Here is a 22,575-nt window from a genome sequence, read left to right as displayed (position 1 = left end):
AATAATAATAATAATAATAATAATAATAATAATAATAATAATAATAATAAATCTTGAACACTGTCTGAAAAACTACCTGCCTTTCGCTGTTTTCTTTTTCCCCAGTTTAAATCCAGTTTCTGCACAGGATCCGTCTTGTGTGATAAACTCCATAGTGGTTTTGTTATTTGCGGTTTTTTCACATTTGCAGGGAATCAGAAAGGAAGATTGGACACTAGATGGATAGACTCATGGGCATGAGTCTACAAGACCTAAGGAAAGCAGTGGAGGACTGGGAGTCATGGAGAGGCCTCATCCACAGAGCTGCCACGAGTCGAGGTCAACACAAGGGCAGCTAACAACCACAACGGTATCAGTAGCTGCCTCCACTTGTAACGTCTCATGCTGTGATCAGATAGCCTAGGTAGGCATTAAGTGCTATTTCCTCCCTAACCCTGCAGCAGGCAGTATACCATACCTGCCCATCTCCCAAACACACCTATTACACTTATGAGGCACTTTCTTCCCTGTATTACAACCATAAACACATAAAACTACAGTGGTACCCCGGGTTACGAATGTAATTCGTTCCGCAGCGCCGTTCGTAACCCGAAAGATTTCGCTAGCCGAAAAAGCCATAGCCGCTAGCGCTGAAAGCCGCGATTTCGTGCGAAAAAGCGCCGAAAAGCACCAAAAATTTTTTCGTAAGCCGGAAAAAAAAACGTAACCCGGAACAGTTTTTTCCTATTTAATTTTTTCGTATCCCGGAAATTTCGTAACGCGGTGATTTCGTATCCCGGGGTACCACTGTATTAATAAAATTGTTTGTTTGTGTGTGTATTTTGTGGTAAACATGATTTGTAACCGGGCGTCTTTACAGAAACCAAGAAAAATTGTCAGAATTGATGCCATTTATTCAACTTTGCTTAAACTCTTTAAACAACAGTTGATTTATGGTTTCAATTTAAAGCAATTGTTATATCAAGTCATTGGTTTTGTAATGACTATGAGTCAATATCTTTGCTACAGTAGAACAAAATTAATAGTATAAATAAATATTATTTCCTCTCTGGAGGGCATTTAGATGGCCAACTGTGGTCGAAATCCAATTGTTAGTCCCAGCCAGACTAGTCACATTAAATCACAGGAGTTTACATAAGTGCTGATTTACTAAATTCTAATTGATTTAGTTGGTCTGCTGTAGTTGAGCTAACAAATAAATGTAGTTCCAAGCATTACATAATCTTACATCTGAAAACATACCTCAAATAGAGCCAGTGTGGTATAGTGGCTGCACTACGACTCTGGAGAATGTGGTTAATAGAATCATAGAGCTGGAAGAGACTTCAACGACCATTGAGTCCAACCCCTGCTGTTCAGGAATACACAATCAAAATACCCCAAACATATGGCCATGCAGTCTCTGTTTGAAAACCTCCAAAGAAGGAGGCTCCTTCACTCTTGAAGGCAGCATAATCCAATGCCAAGCAGCTCTCACTGGTGGGTTACAGACCACCACTTACGATGTGCTCGGTGCGTGCTAGGGTTAGGAAGGGGCGTGGTAGAGTTAGGAAGAGTTGCACTTCCTAACCGGTCCTGGCCCCAACACGCGCGGAGCGCGTCGTAAATGGCAGCGCCCATCCACATGGGCGCCGCCATTTTGACGTCTTGGACGCATAGCGTCCAGACATGTCACAGCGGAAGTGACACCGCGAGGGCGTGCTTCGCCCCTTGCGGCACCACTTCCACGTTTTGAAAAGGAGCGCCATTTCAGCGCTCCTTTTTCACTGCACCAGGAAGCCTCGCGGTCTGGCCGTTGGGGCTTTCCTCCGCAGCGAATGGCGGCGGCGGCGGCAGACCACCCACTTGAGGGCGGTCTGTAACGCACCACTGTCAGGAAGTTCTTCCTAAAGTTTAGGTGGAATCTCTTTTCTTTTAGCTTGACTCCATTGTTCTGTATCCTAGTCTCTGCAGCAGCAGAAAACAAGCTTGCTCCATCCTCAACATGACATCTCTTCAAATATTTGAACATGGCTATCATGTCACCTCTTAACCTTTATTTCCCAGGCTAAACATACCCAGCTTCTTAAGCTGATACTCATAGGGCTTTATAATTTCCAGATCTTTCTCATTTGGATTGCCCTCCTCTGGAAGTGCTCAAGCTTGTCAACATCCTTCCTTTACTGTGGTGCCCAGAACTGGACACAGTATTGCAGGTGAGGTCTGACCAAAGCAGAATAGAGTGGTACTATTACTTCCCCCGATCTAGCCACTATCCTCCTATTGAAGCAGCCTAGAATTGCATTGGATTTTTTAGCCGCTACATTACATTGGTGACTCTCCTTCAGCCTATGGTCCGCTAAGACTCCTCAATCCCTTTGACATATACTGCCATCAAGCCAGGTGTCCTGTATCTGCATTTCATTTTTACTGCCCAACTGTATTATTATTATTATGCTTTATTTATATAGCTCTGTAGATCTGCACAGCGCTGTACATACATACAATAAAATAGATAAAAGTAAACCTGCCCATGGCGAACAATCTAAGAAGTATGTAGTATCCTACATTTTTTCCTTCTGAAACATTCTGAATTCTGATCCTGTCCTCTAGAGTATTACCTACCCTTTATATTTCAGTGTCATCTGCACATGTGTAAACATGCTCTCTATTCTGTCATCCAAGTCATTGATAAAGATGTTGACTAGCACTGGGCCCATATATCAGTATGTCCCACAAAGCTTTTAGGGAGAACTTGGTACAACTAATACTCTACACTCTACATACAAACTACTCATCACTTTTGGGGCTAATGCTAATCTGGGGAGGATGTTCATGGTCCTAGTTTGATAGCTGGCTTTTTTTGTGGTAGTACTGCAGATGATTCAGAACAAATTAATATTCAAACAACGATTTTCTATCCCATTTGGAGTTTTCATACTATTTCCCATCCTAGCTGTCACAGTGGTACACTCCATAGAAGGGCTTGCAAAGATACTTCTTTACACAACAACTCCAATAATATTCCAGCTGGTTTAGCCAATGGGTATACTGGCTGGGGGATTCTGGGAGTTGTAATCAAAACAACAAATATTTCAAAGCTCTACTCCAAGTGTCCAAATCAGTGGTTCCCAAACTTTGGTCATATCCAGATAATTTGGACTCCACTCTCAAAAGCCCCAGCCATCTTGGCCAAAAGTCATGAATTCTGGAAGCTAAAGTCCAAAATACCAGGAGGACCAAAGTTTGGGAATCACTGGTCTAAATAGCCAATGGCTTTTAATGTGTCTGCATCTGTCTCTCAGGCTGAGTCAAATCTTCACCCATTCGTTTCTGGGATTGCTGATCCATTCCTTGTCCAAAACAATACATCGCAAATGGTTCTCATATTTATAGCAGCTGATATCATAAGAAGTTACAGTCCTGTTCTTCATTAGTCTTTAATCTTCAACAGACTCTTCAAAAGGAATGCTTGTAATGCAAGGCTAGGCTAGACTTAGCAGGAAACATGACCTCATTCTGCTTCTATCTTTCCTATTGCACAGCCTGGTTTCAAAAGAAAACAAGCAAGCTTTTCAGCGTCTCTGCTTCTGTCCCTTCAAAGCCCCCTTTGCTATATTCAGCTGCCAGAAGCAACACTAGCAGACACTGGACAGTTAGGATCTACAGTGACAGTCTCATTCTGCAGATGGATAAACCACTGGTGTACTTTTGTAGCCGGAAAGATGGCTTTACCAGGTCTGGGCAATTTGATAATGTAAAATGTTTTCTTAATAAATATTTTGTCAACCAGTTTAGCAAAGGGCTGCTCTGTTTACAGTGATGACTGGGACTACTATGTGTGTAGGATATGTGTAGAAGCAGAGATTCAAATCTATTCAAACCTAGGACACATGTGCAAACCAAATCTCTTATGGTCATTTGTGTAAAATGGTTAAAAAAATAGAGCAGATATTCTCAATTTATAATAAAAAGGGCAGTGCAATACTTTTCATGTTGACTTGGAAATAAGTCCCAGTGTAACCAGTGGGATTTACCTCCTGGTATGTGTGCACAAGATTATAACAGCACTAAGGAAGTTTTATACAGCTATTAATGTTGCCTCCTTTTTTGTTGTTGTTGGTTATAGTGATTTATAAAAATCATGGCTTTGCATGATCAACATACACTCGTCCCTCCATATTTGCTGCTTTGACTTTTGTGGATTTGATTATTCATGGATTTTATTAATATGTTGCTGCTAGGAATATCTTATGTCCTCCATTGCAACTCTATAGTCAACTTTAACCAAAGGTCACATTAAAGGACCTAGAGATTCCTAGAGAGAACACTCCCTTAGGCATTTGTAGTTCCTCCAGCACAATTCTATGGTCAGTGTCTGGCAGATTTTGACCACAGAGTTGCACTGGAGAGCCTAGAGATTCCTAGAGAGATGTTCTCTCAAGTAAAAATATAGTGGTTTTGTTATTTGCGGTTTTTCCACATTCATGGGGGTCCTGTGCCCCTAACCCCAGTGAATGTAGAGGGGTGAGTGTATATCTCTCCTACCTTCACATATCTTAGAAAACAGTTACTGTAAATGTGAGATGTGTGGTGTGTACAGTATAAAGAAAAGGGCTGAGCTCTCAGTTTAGAGGCATCAATAATTTTAAAATCAGGACTGTCTGTGCCATAATATTTCTGTTTTCTATGTGTGGTTATGCAAGCTAGACAGCGAAGAAAGCTGATGGGAAGAGAGTCAACTAATGAACTAATCTAGCAAATAACTGGAAATCAAACCTTCCTAAAAGAGTTCCTAGAAGAAGCCAAGATGATTAAACTGAGTGTCATACTTTGCACATACCATGAGAAGACATGTCTCATTAGATAAGACAATAATACTTGGTAAGGTGGAAGGTAGGAGGAAAAAAGAAAGATCGTAGCTAGGTAGACTTGCTCAAAGAAGCCACGTTCCTGAGTCTGCAAGACCTGAACAGGGCTATTGATGAGAGGGTGGCCTGAAGATCTCTCATTCATAGGGTCGCTATAAATCAAAGTTCATTTGATGGCAGTTAACAACAACAACAACAACAACAACAACAACATGGAAGGTGTTTTCAGCTGCAGTCTGAAATTTGTATCCTTGATCACAAGTCTTACTTTCATCACTATACAAATGCTGGCATTAACAACTGAAGCTTTGGAAGTGGGTACCCTGTATTTTCTTTATTTTTTGTGAGAAGGATGCATGTCTGCACATTTGGAGGAGCAGGGAGAAAAAAAGAAAAGTGCATATCAGTTGTTAATGGCATTAGGATCTTTTATAGCGAGTCATGCCTTCTCAATATCAATAGAGAATATTATATGTGTTTTTTAAATTCTGTTAATCTGTTGTGCAATAATAACAATTCACTAGTGTTGCATCCATACTACAGAAATAATCCAGTTTGATACCACTTTAACTGTCATGGCTTAATGCTATGCAATTCTGGGAATTGTTGTTTGTTGTAGTACCAGAGCTCTCTGACAGTGAAGGCTAAATATCTCACAAAACTTATAACAAGTAACCAGAATGAATTACCTTTTCAAAAAAATGCACCAAACCTGGAGCATAAGGGAAAATCAATGGAGGTACCTTGTATCAGATAGCTTATGAAGCACTGATATGAAACATAAACGGATTTTAAAATCACACTGTGCTTACAAACAACAACAGTGTCTTTTATGCGCTATACCATATGTTCCTTAATTCAGTCGTGCCCTCCGTCTATGTAGTATTTTTGGGTGACAGAAGAGTTTCTATGGGAAGGGGAAAGAAGTAGGTGCAAGTCCCAGTTGCTCATGCCTAGAGCCTGGTTTAACAAGTTAACAACTCTAATTACTTGTAACAAGTTCTTTTTGCAACTGTATTATAATTACATTATATAACAAGATCGATGCAATTACTTTATTGGTACAAAGGGAAACCTTCCTAATTACTTTCCACTGTTAATTTTAAGAGCATTTTAGAGGCATCTTGGAGGCATTCTTACTGGATTTTTTTTCTTTTGAGTCCTAAACCTCCTCTCCTACCCACTCTGCATAACAAAAAGAATGGAAAATTAATGAGAAACGCAGCAAGCAATATGTCACCTTGCTTTCGAAAAACAATGGAGTGAGGAAGACCAACAAATCATCTTTCGAATCTTATAACACTTAACGGGAATGATTTACCTTTTCAAAACAATAAATAACTTCTTATGCTCTGATCATGTATAAATCTGGAAATATGTTTAATATTTTGAAACTTAGACCATTTTCATTATGTAGAACCTTTTAAGCTGGCAAGAACAGAATCTTCTGTTATTAAAAATGAACCCAGGAAGTTGTGACAGATCATTGCAGCAATGCTTTGTGATGTACATAGAACTAACATTTTTGCTCAACAAATCTAGTCAATCACTAAGAGGAACAACAATCACCACAGAATGGTTGAAAACCAGCTATTGATTACAAACCAAAGGTATGTATTACAGTATATTTTTACAGATATATAATTACAGAGACTGTGTCTTGTGCAAGATCGCCTGGTTGGTTTCAATAGATGTGGGAATTGGAACCCAGGTCTTCCAGTGTTCTAGTCCTGTACTTGGACTACTACATACAGTGGCTCTGTATGCATTTCATATATTTTCTCCACTAAAATCATTATTCATTGCAGGGTGTTATTAGCTGCAGAGTATCCGGCATTAAACAGGAAACCATAGGCATGAGAACTGAAGTGCCACTATAATACAAAAATACATAGATTTAACAAAAAAAAATCTGTTATCAATCTGCATACCAGATTTGACTATTTTTACATAAAATGTTCAAAAATTATATTATTAAAATATATTACAGTATAAAGTATGATTCCTTTTTGTGTGAAACTTTGCTTCATGTTTTTAGAAAGCTCATTTTTAATATTTTTTAGCATTTTATGTGACATCTTTTCAGTCTGAAGCACAAACAAAGGGCCATCATTTCTTGCCCAAAGTACCTACGTTTGTGCACCACATCACCTCCACATAGTCTTTTTTTTTTTAAAGAAACAGACCTCTCCATCAAATTTGACCAAGAATGACTAGAAGTAGCAAAGGACTTTCTCTGGCTCTGTTAGAATGCAACTGCCTCTGCATTACCAAACCCCCATTTGCTGATGCCGATCGTGGCTATGTTCAAAAAACATGAAATCAATGAGGAAGGCAGCCCCAAGTACTACGGCTTTCATTTTAATATCAAGGTCCGGGGGAAACTGGACCCCAATGTCATCAGCATCGGTAAAGAGTTCCTTCAAGAAGCCAGTCCACAGCTTGGAAATTCTGCCAACGGTGCATGTCTCATCCAGTGACATCACATCAAACCGAATATCTGCACCACAGCTGCACACAATACAGGGCCCAACAATTTTAAGCATGTCTTCCTTGGCTTCGTTTTGGAGAGTGAATTTAGGCAGACAGGGGTCCCATGTTTGTTTAACATACCCAATTGGGGTGCCTGGTGGGGCATGGACTTCAAGTTCTTGTAAACAGCAAGGATACCAGCAGGTGGAACACCGGTACGGTCGCATCAGCTGTATGATGTTGTGTCCCATATTGTCAAAGATTTTGATGGTGAACGGCCGTGCTGCTCCACAGCAAAACAGTGTACAGAAGTTGTTTTCTTCAATTACCAGGTACATACGTTGCCCAGTGTCATTTCGAATTTCATAGCGGTTGCATGTTTCAAAGCTAGTCAATACTTCCAGCAGCTCAATCTGTTGATGAATTAACAGCCGGTCAATCTGACTTAAATATTCCAATCCAGGAGGACAGTTGGGAATATGAAGTGGGGCTGGCATCCAGGTTACCGCCTGAGGATGAGGCAAGCGGTGGCCTAGGTGAATTCCATGATGCTGTGCGTAGGTTTGGTTTGGGTTGGCTGGCCTTTCTAGAACACCCAGGAAACGCGGCCCAGTAAAATAGATTGATTGTCTACGTGGTGTTTGTGGCCTGGGATGCCTAGGAACCGCCTGTCCCGATGCAGATGGATTGGGCTGCATTGTTATGAGTCAGCATACAGTTGTTTCTTGGGGAGGTCCCACTGTTCTCTCAGCATGCCTCTTTCTCCTCATCCAACTCAGCTGGTTCTCCAATGAGGAGGATATGTTCTTTCATTAAGGACCATTCAACCCAATGAGGCTGCACCTGAAATCTGTGAAGATATACTGGTGGAACTTAGTTCTGCATATCAATAAGCCTATTGTTGAGTCACCATGGTTATAACTGCCATTCTCTTCTGTATCAACCTGGAAGGTGAAAGAGAAAGCAGAGGGAGAGACAGTTAAGGGCTCAGCTCTCTGTAGATGAATGTTGACCGGGATGAGACATATCTACTAAGTGAAGACTTTATGCTGTAGGGATGGAGGAGTCAAAGAGAAGACTAATCAAGAGAAGTGAAGGACATAAATGCATGTGAGTCATGACCTCCAGTCCTGAGCTGAACTATTTCCCACTGGGTCTTTTGAAACTCTCACTGCTTCCTATATCAAACTGTAAAAAAACAGTACAGGTATACTCCTGTTGATGAAGCAGATGTATTCCTGAGCATTTCTTTAACAACCAAATCCAAAATCCACACAACAGTGATAGCTTTTTGGGGCTAACTACAAAGCACAAAATACATCATGCAAGCTTTCAAAACTCCATTGACTTCTTCATCAGGCAAAAGATGTTTAAAAAAATTATACAGGAGAAGAAAAGTTATGATGTTAGAGTAACAGGCCTTTGGATTTTTTTTTTTATCAGATGTTGTTTCTCAGTTGGGGTGGTGCTAAAGAAGAAGCCGTTAGGTGTACATACCAACTTACATTCATGAAGTATTGGGACACACAACGGGGCGGTCTCTGAGGATCTCAGATTTTCGGCAGGTTCATGTGGGAAAAGGTGGTCTTTCAGGTATTATGAACCCAAACCATTTAGGAATTTTTTAATTTTTTTTTGTCAAAACCAGCACCTTCAATTGATCTTAGAAACAAACTGGAAGCCAGTGCAGTTCTTGTAAGACCATTATTTTGTGGTCTCTAAAATACATACCTGACAGTGGTCTGGATGCTGCATTTTGCATTATTGTTGCTGTTATTCTTATCGTTTGCCAAGTTTCTCCTAAAATTGGTGGGTTACAATTTAAAAAACAACAATGAAATAGTTATGCTAAAATGCACAGCAGTGGCACCCAACCCCAAAAGTCTGGATATTGCTAAGATCCTAAACCACAAAAGAGAGGAGCAGTTCAGCATGTTTCAGATTTTTTTTTTAAAGTCCAACGTTTCCTTCTTCCTCAAGATGAATACTATCTTGAGCTCAGTGGAGGAGAGGCAGATTAGAAAGGAACAGATAAATAAAACCAGGACATCTCAGATTTAAATCTTGCTTATTTCAGAATGCCTCCAACACCTAGATGCTATGCACAATCTGATGCCAATTCAGGTTTTGTGTCCATTACCTAGAGAGCAAACCTCACTGCAAACAGGAAGGCTTCTTTCTGTGTAAAATCCACAAAAATAGGTTCTACATAGAACTGTGACCTGAGACAAGTTAACAACAAGCCACCATGGGAAGTATGCCTATTAAGAATACAGTACTGACCTACCTTACAGTGGTTATTATAGAGGTTGCTGAGAGGATGCACATTCAGTTCCATGAACAATATAAAATGCTGTTACTGATAATTTGGCAGAAGCATACAATTTCAGGTCAAGACCTCAGCAAGCATTAGCTAGCAGTAAATTTGGCCCAAATGGAGTTATGTGGCTTTCATTGAGTTTTCTGCCTGTACAAATGTTAATATCCATGATTACAAGCACTGAACAATAACCTAACCTTGGATTTGAGTAAAACTCTGTGTGCCAAATTAAGCGTACTTGATTTCCCTTTGGTTTGCAAATGAATAATATTGATTTACCATCCCTCTGGTTAAGCATGGCTACAGTCATTAATCAGTAAACACTGTGTAAATGTTTGCAAAGCAGTCATTTAACATTGTAGTTCCGATCAGCAAAGTAACCTAGTGAATTATTCCCCCATAATGCACCTGTTAATCTAAATTTGGCATTGCTAATTAAACTGTTTGACTTTTGCAAAGCAAACTCTGACAGAGAAAAACTTAGCTTAAGGGTAGATCGCAAGACCTTGCAAAGACAAGCTGCAGATATGCGGATTTTGATGGGTAATGAAGCAACAGTAATATACATGGTTACTATATTTTAAAATGCCAAAAAAATAAAAAAAAATAAGAGGACACTTTTTACTATTTTCAAACCACCAATCAGTATGACAACTCTCATGTTAAATACCTGTAGTATACCAGCTGTGAGAAACAGCATGGTGTAGTGGTTTGAGTAGTGAACTTGGATACTGGGAGATTTCTAAGGATCAAGAACAATAACCACACCTGTGCAGGACATGTCTTACACTTCAGCATTCTCTCCAAGAGGAATTCCAAAATGTCCTCCATTTTGAGCATAGCTAAAAGCATGAATTTTCATTTATATATTCCAAGCTTTTGGCTTTTATTTTGTAATGTCCTATGTTTTTCTTGAATTTCCTACATTTTGCAGTGCCTTCTCCTCCTTTGTGGATAGGAGATCTTGTCATCTTGCACCTGTGGCAAAGATTTAAATCTTTATTGACAATCTGCACAAAAAAGGATATACCAGTATATTATGACATGGTTTTCATTATTTCCCAAATTTCTGTCCAGTATAGATGTCTATATTTCTAACAATAAACCTTTACAAACATTCTATGTGCTAGAACCTGGGATCAGGGATCAAGAAGATCGTCTCTCAAGTCCCTACCAAATTGTAGACTGAGGGTGCATCTACACTGGAGAAATCATGCAGGTTGACACAACTTTAAGTGCTGTAGCTCAATCCTATGGAATCCTAAGATTTGTAGTTTTACAAGATCTTTAGCCTTCTCTGCCATAGAGTGTTGGTGCTTCACAAAACTACAAATCCCAGGATGGAGCCATGGCAGTTAAAGTGGTGTTAAGTTGCACTATTTTTGCAGTGTAGGTGCACTCTCTATGTTCAACAAAAGAGGTGACTGTGAAAGGTTATCACATTTTCAGTGTTATTCTGGGCAACAGACAAGCAGCTACTTTTTAAAAACGTCTTCATGGATTAGAGTTTACATCATCAGCTACACTTGCCTCTGCTCCCTACATTTGTAAGCCCCAATGAATCTGTTAAATTAATCCTAAAGGTCTCAGAAAACACTTTATTGTTTGGCTGTGATAGGTTAACTTGGCTCCCCTTTTTCCTGACTGCATCACTTGTTGTCTTTTGTCAGTGAAAAAAGCTGTGTGGATAACAGGATTTTTTGGTTTTTGTCATTTTAGTTATACAGATGTACGTCCGGATCATGGATGTTCCTCTGTCAGTCCATGCGCATGCTATGGCCTTGCATGTCACCGGAGTCCTCGGCTGCTTACTAATGGCTACTACATACTCACAGAGGACAGTTTTCTGTCTGATGAAGATGGGAATATCACAACGAGCCCATCGCAAACAAGTGTCAGCTATAAAGAGAGGTTGGTTAGGTGCGTGTAACCATCTAGATATGCTCTATTGAGGGGGGGGGGAATGCATTCTGTGCATTCATTCCATACATGTGTTCCTCTATTTTTTTTTTTTAATGAGGAACATTTTTGTACATTTGTACATTAGTACAAAAAACATTCCTACTGATTCTGTATGGTGTGGGGTGGGAGGAGGTCAATGGGGTGGTGATACCGTGAGGTACCACACTGGGTGACACCAACCCTAGTGACGCCACTGCTTCTAAAAGTGATATCTTTCCGGAGCTTGCCTTTAATTGGCATTATTCTTCTGGAATGGAAAAATGTCTAGCCTCTTCAATGAGTTGCCTTTGTCTAGGGGTGCTCCTTCCAGAAGCCCCAGGATTTAAGCAGCCAGTCAGCTTTTTACCTTCCTTAAGTTTTGAAGGCTGATATTCATCCTTGATGAAGGATCCTCTGACAGGGTCATGATACTGCAAAGGCAGGACTGACAGAAACATGTGCATAGGCATAAATCTTATTATAATATCTCAGCATACCAAGATGAGATGTGAGCATCCAAACCAGTCCCATGTGTAAAGTTAATTACCAATATTTCAGCGTTGTTGTTGCTTTTTAATATGTTTTAATATGAACACCCAAACCAGTCCCATGTGTAAACTGAATTATAGTGGGCCCTTGGTATCTATTGGGGTTTGGTTCCAGGACCTGCCCATGGATACCAAAATCCATGGATGCTCAAATCCCATTAAATACAGTGGTGTAGTAAAATGGTGTCCCTTATATAAAATGGCAAAATCATGTTTGCTTTTTGGAACTTACATTTTTTGAATATTTTCAAGCTGTGGGTGGTGAAATCCATGGATAAAATCTATGGATATGGAGGGCCAACTGTACTTCAGTGTTGTTGTTATTTAAATTTCAACAGCTAGTTTTAAACTACCCCAAATTCTCTACAATCTGTTAAAAATATAAAATGCAACAATAAAGTAATGACTAAAGATAGCAGAATATAAAACCAAGACACAGAGAGCAACAGAGAAAATATTGGAGAATAATTAGGAATTCATTTCAGCCTGAATTAATGGGCTAAGCAATAAATGTTTCCTAAATCTTTTCAAAGATCAATCTCGCTTATGCTCTCTTTTGTTTTCCTCATTTCATTCCAGAATATTTCGGAGGCGAAGGAGAATCCGACGATCCCTTGTTACCCTTTTCAATATCAGTGGCTCTAATTCATGGCTGAACAGCACTTTTATAGAGTCACCCCGTTCAGAAGGCATGTGGCCTGAAGAAGGCAACAAGGTGGATGACACTCAGTGTTATGATAAAGGTGACCACTTTGATCACGGTAGCTAGTATTTATTATATTTCATACTTAAAGTAAGCATATAGTAGTAGTTGACCAACTCCTTTGGTGTATAAATGTGACTGAGCTTGAAATAAGGAGTTACAAGTACCACTAGGGGCACTGTTTTTTGAAAAGCCAAAAAGAGAGCACATTTGCTGACTACTTAATACTACTGATTGCTATGACAGCTCTCACTTTTAAGTACCCCTACTATGTAAGAGGGACTGAAATACCCTAAAGGTACCAGATCCCATCTGATCTTGGAAACTAAGCAGGGTCCACCTGGTTTGTACTTGGCTAGGTGACTGCCAATGAATGCCAGGCTATATTTCAGAGGAAGGAACTGACAAAACTACCTCTGAGTATTCCCTAACTATGAAAACCCTGTGAAATTCATGGGGTCACTATAAGTCAACAGGTTACTTGAAGGCACATATACATGCTATATATAAGATGTAATGATTGCTACTAGAAATATTCCTAACCTTCATTGTATATTTAATAATACCAACAGTTGATCTAGATACAATTGAAATTTCAGTACTTAACTAATTGTAAAATGAAGTGTGCTCAAATTATCACAAATAACACAGGTTGGCTGCTTTGGGGACTTCCCTCATCCTGCTTTAACCTACCATATCTCTCTTCCTTCTGTATATAATAATAATAATAATAATAATAATAATAATAATAATAATAATAATATTTTTATTTTTCTATTTCCCGCCTCTCCCTGTGGATCGAAGCGGGATCCCATCGAAAACAACAATACAGTCTACAAAATACATAACAGATGTATATCATGCCTCAAGGATTAGGGATGAATGTGCTTTCACTGACTTTTCATTTGCCTCTCTGAATTCTTCTTTAATGTCAGTTCCTGCTCTTACTTAGGTTTTCTCCTTCTTTTATAATGAAATAGCATTATTTTTATGATAATTTTATGATAAAACTGAAAATAATATAGAAAGAAATTAGTGTGCCATGTGCTTGCCAACCTGCTCTGGAAAACAAACTGGTATTCAAACCACTTTTACTCAACAGAAAGAAGTAAATCAGAGACTACAAAGAGGAAGGTTTTAATTAAAGGTGCAATAGACCTTGAAAAGTTCAGTTGTGCTTTGCTTGTACATGTGGGACAGGCTAGTGCTACATCTGTGACTTTTTGCAAAGTTTATCAAAGACAAACTACTGTTGGCAGTCCACATTTGCGATTTTGACTTTTGTGGTTTTGATTAATACGTCCTCTCTAAGAATCTCTCAGTCTTCCAGTGCAACTCTGTCAGAGGTTGACCATAGAGTTATGCTGGAGAAGCTAGAAGCTCCTAGAGAAAATGCTTCTCTGGGCATTTGTACGTCCTCCAGCTTGATTCTACGATCATCTTCTGGCAGATGTTGACCATAGAGTTGCACTGGATACTGTTTCCTTACTCTTCAGTGCCATCCATCCTACACAGTGGCTTTAAACCACTTCGGTGTGCTGCATAGGTAGTGGGGGGGGATAGCGGCTCATCGGAACTGATTGATTATTTGTATTGGGTTTAGATCTATCCCATGGCTCCTTATGAATAGCAGCACAACTTTGCACTGGTATGCTTACTGGCAGTTTTGTTTTGTCCATGCTATCAAAGGAGAACTGAAGGCTAATTGTTAGCTTAGCCTTCCCTGTCAGGAGATGGGAGAGAATATGTGCAGATTTGAGCAGGCTTTGAGCACAGTAATATGGCATGGCAATACTTCTGGAAAGTATGCTCCATGGGCTACATGTGATCTCCATGGTTGTTTGTTTTGGGCCCCCAGAATTTCATATTGTGTGTGTGTGTGTGTGTTTGTGTGTGCATGTGCGTGCATGTGCACATGCCGAAAAAAAATATTACATTCCCTAAGATGCAATTTTCTTTTGTTTTGGGTGGATGAGGGCTGGGTTGTTTTAAGAGGACTATTTCCCCCCAATCAGGAAGCAAACCAAACTTTGTGGTTGGAAAAAAAATACCTGAGCCTAAAAAAAACCTCAGGAAAGCTTCAGAACATACCTTTTGTAGCTTGTATTGGACATAGGAGGTCTGTCTGTCTGTCTATCTATCTATCTATCTATCTATCTATCTATCTATCTATCTATCTATCTATCATCTATCTAATTAGCTAGCTCTGCTGTGCCATTTAAAATGCTCAGAAGTGTTTGCACCAATAAATAAATAAACAGGAAGATTAGCAACAGCAATGTAAATGCTTCCTTTAAAAGCTTGGCAGTTGTGTAAGATGCAGTTGAAACAAAAGCAGGGGGGATTAATTAGCTCACTTATGGCTTAATTCTGCTTAAGAGGCCAGTATGATTTAACCTCATTTATACAAACATGCGGCTGTAGTAATTCCTTTCCCACTAGCTTTTCTTTTACAAGCCATTCCTGTGCTAGAGGATTCCCCCTGCTCAATGCCTGTTAAATCTTCTAGCTTAATATGCCATTGCACACTTATGCCCTCAGTAATCTGCTTTTGCAGCCAGAAATGGATGTTTAGGCCAATGCTATAGGGAATAATGAAGCCGAACATTAGTAGAGGCCAGTGATTTCTGTGTCAGTGGGATGCTGAATTGATTCCAGGAGTTGTCCCTGGTGCTGAGCCTATTATGGAAAATAGTTGGATAGCTCTTTCAAATAATGTACAGTACAACCCCCACCCTTTGATTTCACTTACCCATGTCAAAACATTTACTAAGCATCTTAAGGTCCTCCAGTACAACTCTATGGTCAACATCCACTGGAAATATTGGGTTTACTATCGTCTGCGATTATCACAATTCGTTGTAAGTGTAGGAATGTATCCCCCATGGATACCGGCGTTGTGCTGTACTGAAAACCTAATTAGGAATGGAGATCAGCATCCTGGACACTTCTTTTAGAATTCAGTCTGAACCTCACAGCAAATTCACCTCACTGACCTGGAAACCATCAGCCACCACTGCATACTAGGATTCTCTCTCATGAGCCGGTTGCTTTAGTTATAAGTGTCATCATTCTTCCCACTTCAGCTCACATGGAAGGAGAACTTTTTTTTCACACAGTCCAAATAACTGGCTGCTTTCCAGGCAAACTAGTTTTAATTATTCATTACATTTTAACCACACAGTGCAAGAATTAAGGACCAAATTATATGCTACGTCTGGAAAAGTGTAAACCAGCAACAAGAGTCTGGACTGTTTTTATTATTTTTCCTGCAAGGAAAAGTAGCTTAGGGAGGGGACACTGTGAAGCAGAAAAACAGGTGAGAAAGAAATGTGTAATCCTTTTCACACCCAAACCTTCACCAGTGCAAATCATAATTGTGAATTTCTGACCCTTTCATTTATATTTGCAGGGTAGGCCCCTACTACATAAATGAAAGTGCATGCTCAGCAGCCATGGAATAACTGGCCCATCAGCCCCCCCAAAGAGCTCCCAGGGAGGCGTGAAAATCATTAATTTGACAGTTCCCTGCCTTCAGGTTTACAATCTGATTAAGAAAGGGCACTTCAGAAAGATCCTCCATTTTTCTTAAATATCCTACATTTTGGGCTGAGTTTTGTCCTGCAGTTGTCCTACAGTTTGGTCTATATTTTGTCCTACATTTTGTCCCAGGTTTTAGTGAACAATTATGGCAACCCGCCCGGGCTCACACCAGCCACTGGACTTTGGAGTTTATCACATGGGAGGAATTTCTCTTAATTTCGAATGAAAAGAAAGTGGGGCCAGAACCCATTCATGTGAATTCGCTAGTTCAGCGAATTTACATGAATTCGAATTGCGTTCGAACTGATTTCCCATTGCCTGAAAATAGCTTGCCATTGTCCAAAATTGCATGTGGTAGTCTATCACACAATAACATTAAACCCCATGATTGCGTTTGGATTGTCATTGGATTATACTTCCAGTATCCCTTGTCTGATAAACTCCTAAGGCAGTGATGGAAAAGGTTCACTATCACTGTCCTAAGGTATGATGGAATTGTGCCACACTGCTTCCTTTCCCCTCTGAAGCAATGGGTTGGAATGCAGTATCCTGGAAAATGACCTATCTGACTGGCTGGCTGCTTGCCATCATCACAATAGTTGTGGTACTGAATTCCATCAGTTATACATTATGCAAAGAACTTCCTTCTCTTTGATGGGAACCCATCACTGATCAATGTCAGCAAACCTCTGCGCATCGCAATCAGGGCAGCTTACAACATTGAAATATACAATCCATATCCCCCAATCCCACCCCCTTAAAATACAATTAAACAATTTGCAATATAAAACATAACTTAAAATAATACACAACAAAATAACAGATTACAGCAAGAAAATCAGGGCCTAACAATTAGTATTCATTTATTTTTTATTTTTTTACAGTAGTTGTAGGGACTATGAATTGGCTGCTATGTGAACAGAATCCTAGACTCTAATCCAGCAAGTGTCTTATGTTCTTAAATTCCTGTGACACACCTTTAGAGCCCAGTTGAGGGAGAGAGTTCAGATTCTCAGAACAGATAATAACAGGATAAATCAGAGATGGGAAAGTACTGTATATAGCCTCCAGATATAGATGGACTACCATTCCCTGCTCACCACTGGATATGTTAGTGGGTGGTTGATGGGTGTCACAGTACAACCAGAGGGCCAGACAAGGCTCCTTCCAGATTAGATCAGGTTTTGGGAAAGTTACCTTTTTGAACAATTCCTCACAGAATCACTTAGCCATCATGAACAAGAGTCATGTTAATTTAAAGGTAACTTTAAATGCCTATACTGCAGCCACTCACTCAAAACCATAAGGTTGTGAGTTCAATACCAGCTAAAGGTCTCAAGCTTGACTCAAGCTTGCATCCTTCCAAGGAGGTGGCTAAAATGAGTACCCAAATTGTTGGGGGCAATTAGCTTACACTTTGTAAACTGCTTAGGGAGTGCTTAAGTGCACTGATAAGCGGTATAGAAATGTACTTGCTAATGCTATTGCTATTGTTATATGGCCAGATAATATGATCTGCTCTAGCCTATAAATGTACTGGTAACAACATTTAAAGCCTAAATGGTTTGGTACTGAGATACTTGAGGGAGTGCCTCTTTCTATATGTGTCCAACCAGAAAGGGAAATACATTGTGGGAAGACATGGGAGAGGGCCTTCTCTGTGGTGTCACTCCTCTTGTGGAATTCCCTCTCTTTGGAGGCCCAATTGGTGCCAGTATTGGACTCATTTTGGCACCAAGTCAAACTTGGCTCTTTATTAAACATCTTTGGGACTAACTGGTTTTATCCAGGCTGCATAGATCTAATGGTTGATGATTGAAAATGCTTTTAACGAGTTTTAAATTGTCTGGTTTTTAAATATTTTTTCACTCTTCTAAAATTACTATTATTTATTATTTTAAACTGATTTTCTTGTAAGTCACCCTGAGATCTGCTGATGGGAGCAGGCATATAAATATTTCAATAAATAAAATATAAGGCCGTTTCTTATTCATAGGAAGATGCTACCATTGGAAGTATGAAAAAAGTGACATCATTAATTCTTTGTCTCTCTTTTTCTCTTCCAAATAGAATCTGTTACAGTAAGAAATGGTCTCTACCCTGTGATCATGCTGTCCCTGTATTTGATCATTTATCTCTATGTAAGGTAAATGAAATGACTTTATATACATAGCATCCTGTTGGTGTGTTATGCATGCATACATCCTTCTATAGAAGTGTTTGGACACTTTTGTCCTCCACCCAATGTTTATGTTCAAATCAAGGTTGCAGAAATGAAGTTGTGTATGTGATGCAATTGTTCATGCAGGTCTGATGTGCATGTACCATTCATACATTCATGCATGCACAAGTGGATGTGCATGTGTTTTGAATTGTGCATTCAGTTGCGCATTTAGGTATGCAACATTGCCATTCAAAAGAAGGGCTCTGTAGCACATTCATTGAATAATTAAGCATGCAGAGAAGGATGCTATGCAACCTTGACATGGGATTGCAGCCCATGAGGTTTCCAAAGATGATATGGACCTAATCCAAACAAATGTGCAAGCAGCTATATGTACCCAAAAGGATTTTCGAATCACAGCAAACTTAGAGGATATTCATAAGCAGTTTGTAAAATGATATTTGGCTCTGCTGTTCTGGCAGCAAAAATAAAATAAAATAAAAGTCACAGATTTCAGAGTGGTGCAAACCTTTGGGCACAGCTCATGGACGAATGGATAGTGATATAGTGGTGCCAGAACTCACAGGGCAAACAAAGAACTAAGATTTTCCGCCCTTTCTGTCACCCCCTTTCAAGCTACCTTGTCTCCTCTGTGCTTTCCCGACTGAAAGGGAGGGAAATTCCCTATCCATGGTACTTTGTTGTAGCTTGAGACCTAGCATGCTGCAATGGTTTGACTGTTGGACTATTATGACTCTGGAGAGCAGAGTTTGATTACCTGCTACGAAAGACCACTGTGTGACCTTGGGTAAGTCCCAGTCTCTCAGCCTCCGAGGATGGCAATAGCAAACCCCCTTTGAAGAAATGTGCCAAGAAAACATTACAATAAGTTAGCCTTAGGATCATCATACATTGGAAATCACTTGAAGAGGCACAACACACATCCTTGCTACCATGCAAATGTTGAGTCTTGAATAGGCACTTTAGGCACATTAGCTTTACAAAAGACTGTTAGGCCTGGTTGGTTGATGTCCAGGGATCTACAGGGTTGCCTATATTTTTGGACTCTGTTTTGAGGGTGTAGCTATGGAGACAATAATATCAACATTTACCTCTCTGTTATTACAGCTGGAATTGGGTTCTTAGCTTAAAAAGTGACTTACTTTTCTTCTGGTTTCAGATTTGTTTGGGGAGTGCTGCTTCCTGATCTGCTGGTCTGTTCACTATTGATCATCATTCTGATTTGTAAGCAAATTTTCCTGGATCCTTCTCAGAGGATAATTTAGCATATTGACTTTAGGAGCTGAATTCAGCCACCCCTAGACTGTAGAATGACCTGCCAGGAGAGATTCAACAGCTAAATATGCTGTCTGAATTTTAAAAAGTATTGGTCGATTTTAAATTATGAATTTTAGATTATGTGTGTGTTGTGTGTTCTGTCTGTTCAAGTTGTTTACAACTTATGGCAACACTAAGGTGAACCTATAATGGGATTTCCTTAGAATATTAACTTGTGCTATACTTAACCAAAAGGCCGAGAAGTCACATATGTCCCCTATTGATTCTTCAGTATAGAGGACAAAGAGGACAAGGAAATTTCACTGGATTCTATTGAACTATTAACCTTGGAAAGATTCTCTGCCCCACTGATATCAAAGCCATCAGTTAACACATCTCCCTTCTCTTGATTCCACAGTGGCAAAAAAATTAAATTAAATACAGTAAAATTATTTGGCCTGTTTTTTAAAAGACTGTAATCACTGATTTATGTATTTATGTCCTTTGATGTGTTGTAGCATCACCATCGTTTTCCTCTTCCATCAGGTTCATCAGCAGTTTTGCACTATTCCCCTGACGATACCAGCTCTGGTCAATCTGTAGAACCAGCATAATCATCACCTGCCCTTCAAAATTTCATTTCTTTCCACGTTATTCTGGAATCTTTCTACTAGAAATCTTTAAAAAACAGTTTAATAAGAGTTTTATAAGAATTTGCACAATATGTACCGATGGGCAGCCTTGGAGATACCATCTTAGAAGAGATTAACCGCACAGAATGTTTTGAGGTTAAAAGACCATTCTGAATGAGATGAAGAACAGAATACACATAATCGATCAATAATGATGCCAAGCATGCAGTTCCAGCTTTTGCCAGAATAACATCTTGCCTCCTGGACTATAATATTTAAGTGTGGCGAAGATCAAAGATTTTGTATTATTTACTGTTATATTAGTGATATCATAACCCAAGGAAGGCTTGACTTAAGGCATGAGAAATCTACTTCATTGAAATTGTTACTACTATAGAACCCCCAAGACCCATGGGCCAGGTGTGACAGGCACATTCAGATAAAAATAAAACATTTCTATACTCAGAAATATATCTTGATTACTAAAACTGAACTGATCTCAAGTGTCCTTTCATACACAAACCCACTCCTGATTACTTCCAGCTCTTGCTTCATTCATAATTATTTTGGGTGCCATTTTATTGCTGCCAATATTAAACAACTGGAAGTAAGAAAACCATAGCAGTGTACTGCAATTCACCCAGCAATCTATCCATAGACTGGATCCTACCTTCTGCCTATCCTCGACTGCATCTGCATTGCAGAACTACTGCAATTTGACACCACTTTAACTGCCAGAGCTTAATACTATGGATTTCTGGAATTTTAGCTTGTTGTGGATCTAGAACTCTGAAAGACAAAGCTAAATCTCTCACAGAAGTACAAATCCTAGAATTCCATAGCACTGAGCCATGGCATTTACAGTGGTGTCAAAGTGGATTATTTATGCAGTGAAGATGCACCCTCAATTATGTACACCACAGATGGAGAAAGAACATAGACACAATTTCACTTTTCTGTGACTCCCAAGTTGCCTTTAGAGCCACACTTGCACATCCCTGATGTAATGATTCCTGCCACACATTAGTATTAATGCAGTCTGACACCACTCTCTGCCAGAGAATGTGGCTGACTCATAAAACTACAAATCCCAGATGTGATAGGATGGTAATGTCAAAGGGCTTTAATTCTGCAGTGTGGCAGCAACCATAGTCTGTAATAACAGTAGGTTGCTGCATCTAGCCATAGCCAAACCTAATCCTAAAGGTATGGATTATATTTGTACCTTGTAATATCTGTTTTGCAATAACCATATTGATTTAATATGCTATATAGTAGCAAACAACATTATTTTTAGGTTGTAAAAATGCTTGAGTTCTGTGAAGAGATAAATTGCTTGGTTCTAAAATGATGGCACAATCATTTCTATGATACCACAACCACATGTGATGTGATGTGCAAAACTGTAATGAGCAAGATTACTCCTCATCGTAGTAAATTATTAAAGACTCTCTCCTTTTAATATCTGTCCATGCCTGAATCCGCACTGCAGAAATAATCCCGTTTTACTCCACTTTAACTTTCATGGCTCGGTGTTAGGGAATACTAGGAAATGTAGTTTTGTGGGACATTTAGCTTTCTCTATCAGAGAGCTGTAGAACTCAACAAACTACACAACAAACTGCAAATCCCAACATTCTGTAGTACTGAACCATGGCAGTTAAAATGGTGTCAACCTGAAATATTTCTGCAGTGCAGACACAACCCACGTTTCTGTTCCTTTTGTTATCCAAAACTTTGTAGACTGGCACTAAAGCACAATGGTAGAATGTATGCTTTACATGCATTCTTCAACTAATAAAACAAAAGTCCAGTGATGCATTCAAGTCTGTACCTTCAAGTCCCAAGTCAAGTCTCAAGTCTGTACCTTTGTCTCATGTCTGTACCTTTAAGTCTCAAGTCAAGACTCAAGTCTGTATCTTTAAATCTCAAGTCTCAAGTTTAGACCTTCAAGTTGCAAGTCCTTGCAAAGTCCTTTCAAGTCAAATTTCAAGTCTGGGAGTCATCTTTAATAGAAAAAGGTGTTGATGGTGTTGATTTCAGCAACTAGAAAATCAACAAGCTGTGCACAAAGTTAGGGGGGAAATTTTCAGAGGGGAATAGCCAATCTGTTAGGCAATGGTC

General features: G+C 39.4%; 2 protein-coding genes across 5 annotated transcripts; one reads left to right on the top strand and one right to left on the bottom strand.

The window, feature by feature from the left end:
* The first annotated feature begins 3,487 nt into the window (after positions 1-3,487).
* On the top strand, positions 3,488-21,889 carry TMEM71 (transmembrane protein 71). 3 transcript variants are annotated; one of them, XM_042466185.1, is made up of 6 exons: positions 3,488-3,717; positions 11,362-11,562; positions 12,711-12,874; positions 18,448-18,523; positions 19,722-19,786; positions 20,366-21,889. In XM_042466185.1, the coding sequence occupies exons 1-6, from the start codon at positions 3,488-3,490 to the stop codon at positions 20,431-20,433; spliced, it is 804 nt and encodes a 267-aa protein (XP_042322119.1). In that variant the 3' UTR covers positions 20,434-21,889. The 3 variants fall into 3 exon arrangements, with proteins under 3 accessions (XP_042322119.1, XP_042322118.1, XP_042322120.1); XM_042466184.1 differs by having other exon boundaries at positions 12,711-12,892; XM_042466186.1 differs by lacking the exon at positions 19,722-19,786 and having other exon boundaries at positions 12,711-12,892.
* On the bottom strand, positions 6,285-9,884 carry LOC121930031 (phospholipid scramblase 1-like). Of its 2 annotated transcripts, none has more exons than XM_042466181.1 (2): positions 9,610-9,884; positions 6,285-8,266 (listed from the first exon to the last, which is right to left on the bottom strand). In XM_042466181.1, the coding sequence occupies exon 2, from the start codon at positions 8,018-8,020 to the stop codon at positions 7,118-7,120; it is 903 nt and encodes a 300-aa protein (XP_042322115.1). In that variant the 5' UTR covers positions 8,021-8,266; positions 9,610-9,884; the 3' UTR covers positions 6,285-7,117. The 2 variants fall into 2 exon arrangements, with proteins under 2 accessions (XP_042322115.1, XP_042322117.1); XM_042466183.1 differs by lacking the exon at positions 9,610-9,884 and adding an exon at positions 9,054-9,123.
* Positions 21,890-22,575: the final 686 nt, after the last annotated feature.

Source organism: Sceloporus undulatus, chromosome 4, assembly GCF_019175285.1.
Source record: "Sceloporus undulatus isolate JIND9_A2432 ecotype Alabama chromosome 4, SceUnd_v1.1, whole genome shotgun sequence".
NCBI lineage: Eukaryota > Metazoa > Chordata > Lepidosauria > Squamata > Phrynosomatidae > Sceloporus > Sceloporus undulatus.
The sequence above is the reverse complement of the archived record's forward strand: the minus strand, read 5'-3'. Positions and strand labels throughout refer to the sequence as shown.

Excerpts from the sequence above, each read along its gene's own strand:
- TMEM71 (XM_042466184.1), top strand. The coding sequence starts at position 3,488 with ATGACCTCATTCTGCTTCTATCTTTCCTATTGCACAGCCTGGTTTCAA. Across the intron at positions 11,563-12,710 it reads TATAAAGAGAGGTTGGTTAG|AATATTTCGGAGGCGAAGGA; the intron begins GTGCGTGTAACC and ends ATTTCATTCCAG. Across the intron at positions 19,787-20,365 it reads ATTGATCATCATTCTGATTT|GTTCATCAGCAGTTTTGCAC; the intron begins GTAAGCAAATTT and ends CTCTTCCATCAG.
- LOC121930031 (XM_042466181.1), bottom strand. The coding sequence starts at position 8,020 with ATGCAGCCCAATCCATCTGCATCGGGACAGGCGGTTCCTAGGCATCCC.